Source organism: Montipora capricornis, chromosome 10 (assembly GCF_036669925.1).
Source record: "Montipora capricornis isolate CH-2021 chromosome 10, ASM3666992v2, whole genome shotgun sequence".
In the NCBI taxonomy this organism is placed as follows: Eukaryota; Metazoa; Cnidaria; class Anthozoa; order Scleractinia; family Acroporidae; genus Montipora; species Montipora capricornis.
The window spans coordinates 50,697,987-50,705,486 of NC_090892.1; the positions used below are offsets into that span (position 1 = coordinate 50,697,987).

The window sequence follows — 7,500 nt, forward strand, 5'->3', positions numbered from 1 at the left end:
AAGTTTTTCTGGTTTCTTTTCCTGAAATTTATTTGTTGGTCATTATCATGCAACCAGTACATTTTTGCAAAGTAACTTTTTATGATCATTATCAACTGCTTCTAAAGAATTGAAACATTAATTCACGCATTGCCCTTTGATAAAGGCTTTGATCATCCGTACGCTTGTCCGAAGAAAATAAGTTAGAAATGGGGGATGATTTTGATCACCAAAACTACCAATTTTCCCGAGTACCTCCGAGCCAACATCGGCCGAAAAATACCTTTTTTCGCTGATCTATCGGAGTTGTAACTGCTCATTTTCGAAAATGTGCTGACGGTCCGCTTTCCCCCGAGATCTACACTGCGAGCAGTCTCTCTTTTGCTCTAAGAATCGTTACCACGAATGCGTGCGTTAAACTTTCAAAATGGCGAACATTCAGCAGGAAGTACCGCTATAACCGACACCCACGGAATCTTTGGCACTGAATGTTTGCCATTTTGAAAGTTCAACGTACGCGTTTAGAGCAAAAGAGAGATGTCGTAGTCTACCATGAGTCTCGTTAGCCCCTTCCCCCCCCCCCCCCCCCCCAAACTGGGTAAACCTCAGATACATATGATCGAAAGGTCGTTAGTTCGACCACTTAATGTAGAGTATGATGATAAAATGTATTGGGGAAAAAAACTCTTTGAGGGGGATAACGTTACATGCTCTTCCCTTTGTTGGTTGAGAAATTAGCTCAAAGTCTCCTCGGGCCCGTTTCTCGAAAGTCCCGAAAACTTTCCGAGCCCGAAAAGCCATTTGTGAAACTGCCAACCGCTTGTTTTGGAAAGCCGATCTTTTAAAATCTTTTTAAGGTAACAAAAAGAAAAATGACTCTGAAGTTTGAAGAATTAAATGCTGTAGCCTCTTCGTTCTTGAGATACAAAGGGAATTGTGACACCCAAAAATGGCCCGTAAAATTTCGGGACTTTCGAGAAACGGGCCCCTGGCGACAAGGCTCGTCAAATTTACATCCTTCTCCCTCCAGCCTCCCTCTTTGTATTTCTATTGCTTGTCTTCCATAACGAAAATTGAAAAGGCATTTCTCATTGGTTTCGCACAACAATGGAAACGAAGCGAAAACATTTATGACATGTTTGCTTTGTAATAAAAATAGGTCCGCAATGCGTACTTGTGTGAGATTTCAGTCAAATAAACGTTGATGATTAGGACTACAGTAAATGTAATATACATTTGCCATGTTATAGGGATAAATGTCGAGTAAAGATTTCGTAGAATCCCAAGCTGCAGACGAGAAAACGGTTAGGGGAGAAACATGTTTGGATTTCCAGTTTGGAGGAAAGTAGAGGTGCTTATCATTTGTCAGAATAAACCGGTTGGGGTGACCGGTGAATAATGGTAACAGTTTTTTTCCAAAATCAACAAACCAACCCAACAGATGGCGCTTACCATTTGCAATTGTTTTCGGCTGACGAGAGACTGGAAAATAAAAAATTTCACAAATGCTAAGGAAGGGTGCTTTCCATTAAGCCAAAACTTCCTGAAATTTCGGGCTGAGGTTAAATGGAAAGGTCCGTTCTGTTCGGTCCAGCCGGAATATTTGGGACCACCTCTGGAGGTGAACCGGTCGGTCCGGTCCGACCGAAACGTGGCGTTCCATTTACAACAATTCTCGTATTCCAGTCCCATTTCACTGTAATGCTTCCGAAAATTCGGTCGAAACGTAAATGGAACGCTTTGCTCCGGTTGGAAATTGACTTTTGATGAAAAATGTCGTTCCATTTTCCTTGGGTAGTTCCACTGGTCTCTGACCTGATGGTCAGGCATAATGGAAAGCATCCGAAATTTCCTCTGTTCCGTTCGATGGGAAATGCCATTTACTATGGTTTGCGGCGTTTTCCCAGTTAGCAGACAACGCTGGACATGGCCCCAGGTTATCACGGGCTAAGGAGAGGGCAGTGATTGACAGAGTTAAGAGTCACTGAAGTACTAAACATTTATTTGCAGGTTAGGGCTTGTGACGCATTACAATTGGGTGCATTTACATACATACATACATACATACTTAATTGACCGCTCCCCATAGGGGCTTTTCAGGGCCAATCTGAAACAATCAACGAAACAACAGAACACAACAACAACAACTGTTAAGAATCCCAACTGGCCGGAGCCAAACCAGTTGGCTATTTACAAGTGCAGCTGGGAAGTTGAACCAGGGACTACCAGGAACAAATTCAGCGAGTGGTCAGAGCGGGTCTTGAACCCGGGATCTCCGGATCTCAAGGCAAGCACCCTAACCACTGGGCCGCACTGCCTCTATTGAGGCTATGAGTTTCTCAGGCACCAAATCTTTTGCAATTAACTGCAAAAATGTGTTAGAGTCAACGCGCTTCAGGAATGAACACACTACTTCAGAGACTCATGAAATATTTGCGTTCGACGAAGAGGTCAATACCGTCTACTTTTATTCATCAGCGGAAATATTGGAATTAGTCGCTAGTAGCACAGGAGAATTTGTTTAGGATAAAGCTGGATAAATCAGCAGGAAAGTGTAATTATACTGGACTTTGTCATTGTTATATCTGTCCGATATAAGTTTGAAGGCATGACTCCTTGCGATATAACTGGCACAATTCGCTTAATACAAACGTCAGAAAGGAAGACGACGTCTCCTTGTAAATCAATCGCACCGAGAAAACAAGTCAAAATTCGCCAAATGACAACAGGCGAGAATAGTAAATTATGGCCGCCACACACAAAAACTGACTCTCATTCCCAGGGTCCTCTCTCTTCGTAATATAGACCACGTGACAAAGTGTGGGGAAATCCCACACAAAAATTAGGGATAGGAGAGAACGACGTTTCGACTTCTCTGAGGTCACTTTTCAAGTTGAAAATTTAGTGCGAAACAAATTAGCCTGCGTAGTGGCGGTATCGTCGGCCATTCTCGTTCCCAGAGCCACCCCGCTGAGAACGACAATCAGTTGGCCCTTCGTTTTCTCGTGCGAAGGCCCCGCTGGCTAAGAGAAACGATGGGATCTGTGAACAAGATTGAATTGTTGGCGCGAGAGGCAAATAAACTGGCGACGAAGTCGCGCGGAGAATGGGGAGGGGCGCCAATAATACCGCCAGCTACGCAGGCTAGAAACCCGGGAGGGGGTCTCCCATATAAAAAGGGGAGGGATGGTCGTCGGAAATTTTAAATTAAACCCCTAAAGGAGACCAATCTGGGCGTGGCCCTGGCTTTCTTTGACTTCTAAGAGAGGCCTTTTTCGTATTATATGAATCAGTCAAGTAAATTAATTACTTTTGTTCTTGGGCCATCGTAGTTTGATCAAAAATAAGACACAAACAGCAGTGATAAACATAGAGAACTTCTTTATTCAAGAACTTGAGCCAGCTTTCAACTTCAACGTCGGAAGTGAAAAGTTGATGCTTTATTAATCTTTTCTGTTTTTATTATTATTATACATTTTACTGTTAAGTATTTGCTTAATCTAGGTTCCAGTCCCCTCATCCGCTTTGTTATATATAAATAGCTGTTTTAAATTTCAACGGTTACTTTTGCAAATGTACGTAGATCACATACGAAACGTCAAGTTATAATCAAAATGAACAAGTTCAATATATTTTTCACTGCTGTTTGTGTCTTATTTTTGATCAAGTAAATTAAAAAAATTAAAAAATGTACATAGTAAGTATAAACGTTTATATTTCATCGCGCGCAACCCTTAAGGAAATACCCAAAGCGAGACTTCGAGCATCCCTCCCCTTTTTATATGGGATTCCCAACAAATCATTTTTTTCAAATTAAACGTGACGTCAGAAAGGTCGAAAGCAGTTTCCTTTTCAAATTTGAGTGGTTAAAACGTGAAACAAGGAAATTTGAGTGGTTAAAACGTGAAACAAGGAAATTGGCGGGCAGTTAAATTAATAATAAACTTTCATATTTCCGTGTTGTTTTGTCGGCGCTGAGGCTTTCACCGGCTTTTCTTATATGGCAATTTTATAAGAAATGACCTCATATCTCTAATCACAGGAAAAGAAGAGATGAGGAGAATCAAAATAGAACTTGAAATCTGGTCATTAAGTCTGCTCTCAGAAAATCCAGGGGAAAAATCACCTACTTTCCTTTATATGAGAAACTTGAGTGGAAGGGGTGTCTGTCCAATGTTTCGGCATTTGGTAATGTGAACCCAAGCCGGATATCGGGCCAACCACAGTATTTAATGATGCAAGAAATAGCAACTTCGCACTTCAGATCAAAGGGATAAAAATAGGACAGAAGAACGCGCGGAGAATAAAAACTTCCTATGGTTAGTCCCTCCCCACCGTTTCCCGTCGCGCATTATGTATCCTCTTACCCGTATATCCAAGTGTGTCAGTCTTGTTGCAGAGTCGGCTTGCTTTTAAATTTGTCTTCCTCTTGTTCAACATTGCTGAACACGAAGACAAAAATTCTTCATTACATATAAAATTTAAGGACTGCATTGCATTCAATGCCTTTTATGACTTTAAGTTACAAACTTAAAGCTTAAACTTAAACCTAAACCTTAAACTTTTATTTACCGAACGGCTTGCCATACGCTTTGATATGTTATTGGTTCCAATTTGCCGGAAGATGTCACATGTCGAAAGATATTGACGTCAATGCAATGTAAACAGGAAATTTCGCTAATTTTTTGCGTTATTTGAAAGTACGACTGAGGAATGGATCATTTCTCTGGAACGTTCTTCACCTCAATTTCTGATCCACACGGCGTAACGTGTGTTGACTCCCATTCAGTCTCCAGTCGATCGTTTTGTGATTTGTGACACATTTAGGTCACACCATATTCCTTAATTTTTTCCATTTGTAATTAAAATTTACAGAATCTTCTAGAGGGCCGATAAATATTGAAAATGCTAAAAATATTGGAATTGTATCTGCATGTTTATGTCCGTCGACCCTTCATTTTACTTTGGGGCAAATTCCGTTAATATTTCAGTCATAGTTCATGTATAAAGGCAAGCTTTCTAAGACTTCTAAAAACATTACAAGCCTGATTACAAGCCTCCTTGAAAGTTCCTGGAGTGTGAAAACTCACTTTAAAAATGCGAAAATTAATACTGTAATGATGTTCCTGACCGTAATTGAAGTACTGGAAGCCATTCAACCTATTTCAACAACCAACGCAGAAACTAGAAAAGACCATCTTTAAAAGACGCAGGTAAAATAGTGTATTAATTTTTTGAGCGGTCTGTGTGAAGATATGAAGATAAAGAACTCCAGATCTAGAAACGGTTTTTTTATGAGTGCATTTTGGAGAATTTCAGTGTTATCCTGAATGTAGAGTTCCTGCTCCAGGTACACTTTAAGCTGCATCTTATAATTAGTTCTTCACGTCGCTTGCCCTTGTCTTGTGTAAACATATACTTTCGCGAGGGATTAAATAACGTTTTCGTTCCAAGTTTCCTCAACTCTGCGTCTCTTCAACTAGAAAACATAGCTTCCAATTTCTCTTACTATTCTTAAATGTTTTTTAGTTTAAAAGTCAAGTTGTTGCAATAGCCAGCGATGAGTTTTACGCCGATTTCTGCCATAACTTCGTAATTTGAGTGATACATTTCTGACACGTCACTGAACTGATTCTCCTTCGTTTGACAACGTACATTTTTTGAATTTGCGCCCACATTAAATTTAAAGTGTTTTCCGTCGCTTTTATCGTGCATTTTTGCGGATCATGACTTCATTTGTTTTACCCACGCCCTAGAATCACTTTGTTCACGATCAAAAATTTGTTTTATGCTAAAAATTTGCGTTACATCCCGTCGAGAGATACTGTCCCTAATGTGACACTACTCATGCATAACGTGTCTGACTTATTTGGATAAAAAGGCCAAGAATTTTGTACCAGTCGACTGACGAAGTTCCAATATCAGACCAAACCAGTTCCTGGAACTCCCTAAATAAAAATAAATAACCACAAGGTTTCTATAAAGGAAATGGTGGTAAGCAGGAATTGTGCCTCTCTGTATCAGTGCAAATTCTAGGAGATCTACGTAATAGAGGTCACCTGAGTTAATAAATCCGGAACCTATGTCATCCCCTTCTCATTCACCAACAGTGCATTGTAACATTTATCAAGGTGGAAGCACGTACAGCTAGTGTGAAAAGCACAGCTAGTGAGGAGGTTTAATCGACACAAATTGTGATTTTATGGTGAGGACAACATCGACATAAGGTATTTAACCTTTAGACGTTGTAATATCGTTCAATGAATATCGTTTTAAGGCTCCGGGCAAAAAAAATATCCGAGTCAAATGTCTGGCGTAGAGCTTTCATGCAGCCTAGTGGAATCCTTGACATCAAAGGCTTGCCAAACGATTTTTGGCAAACAACGGTTTGTAACGACTCTGGATAGCTCCTGACTTGTTAAAACTCGTTACTATTGATTTTTTCAAGTTCCCAGACATTTACGACTGTCTTAAGATATCAGTCGCATTACACGATTGCGGTTTCGTCACAACACTTCAGTACCTATTCTTTCCCAACAACACTTCCCGTCTTCAAAGGCAAATTGCAACACTGTATCGCATAAAGCGACCTATTGTTTTGATCAGTTCAAAAAACACTGGAATTCAGCTTGATCCTTGAAAACATTACCATGACTAGGCACTTCAAGTGTTTTTTTACTTGTCTGTCCTTATTTTGAGAACTTTGAACTTTTATGTTGGCGTAAAAAAACCTATCGACATGCGATATCGAAAAGATTGTACAGTTTCTATGCTACTATTTTTCGCAGATCAATTTACAATCTTTTGGTTTCTTTCCAGCATCATTACCTACAAACCTTCCATTTTAATAATCAAGTCCTTCTTCTCAAAACAATAACGTCTTATGCATTTGCCATTAAAACAATGATATCATTAATGTAGTCCTCATTTAATCTTAATCGGCTTTGATAACGCCTTATTCTAATTACTGGGTTGCAGGCACAATGTATCTGCAAAATTTTTTGCTCTTTTGTGACATAGTTGGACTCGTTACTCGCAGCTTGATCTCTTTATTGTTCGTCGTTTTACTAAGAAAAGGAATCGACACGCATGCTGGCGCATCATTCACGCCAGGTCAACAAGTCCGTAGGTGATAAGCGAATCGAAGGACTCGAAAGTCATAAATTTATTATCATCATCACTATCATCATCATTATTATTATTCTTATTCTTATTCTTATTCTTATTCTTATTCTTATTATTCTTATTATTATTATTATTATTATTATTATTATTATTATTATTATTATTATTATTATTAAATTCATTTATTAATGTTATTTATTTATATTTTTTGCGGCATATTGATCAAACAATCGGGCCATCCGACGATGTAAGCAGGTCCTTGTGGAGTCAAAAATTAACAATTAGGTTAGGAATTGTTTTCTAACTACTTCTCCATTGCTAATTCAGCTTTTCTTTCTTTCTAAAGGTTTTTTGCAAGACCTGGTGTGGAAAGACGCACGACGTGTTTGAAGGGTC

At 39.3% G+C, this 7,500-nt stretch overlaps 1 protein-coding gene across 3 annotated transcripts in view; it reads left to right on the plus strand.

Annotated features, from left to right (window-relative positions):
• The window catches only part of LOC138019814 (formin-like), a 33,928-nt gene that overhangs the window by 5,241 nt on the left and 21,187 nt on the right, over positions 1-7,500 (plus strand). Inside the window, exons 1-2 of one of the 3 annotated variants that reach the window (XM_068866719.1) lie at positions 4,970-5,192; positions 7,451-7,500. The exon at positions 7,451-7,500 is cut by the window's right edge and continues 214 nt beyond it. Coding sequence is in view for 1 of the 3 variants with exons in the window: in XM_068866716.1 (XP_068722817.1) it covers positions 7,451-7,500 (50 nt within the window). In the remaining 2 variants the exon portion in view is untranslated. Of the gene's footprint in view, positions 1-4,969; positions 5,193-5,826; positions 6,207-7,450 lie in introns of those variants that run through there. The other 2 variants (XM_068866717.1, XM_068866716.1) reach the window with 2 other exon arrangements.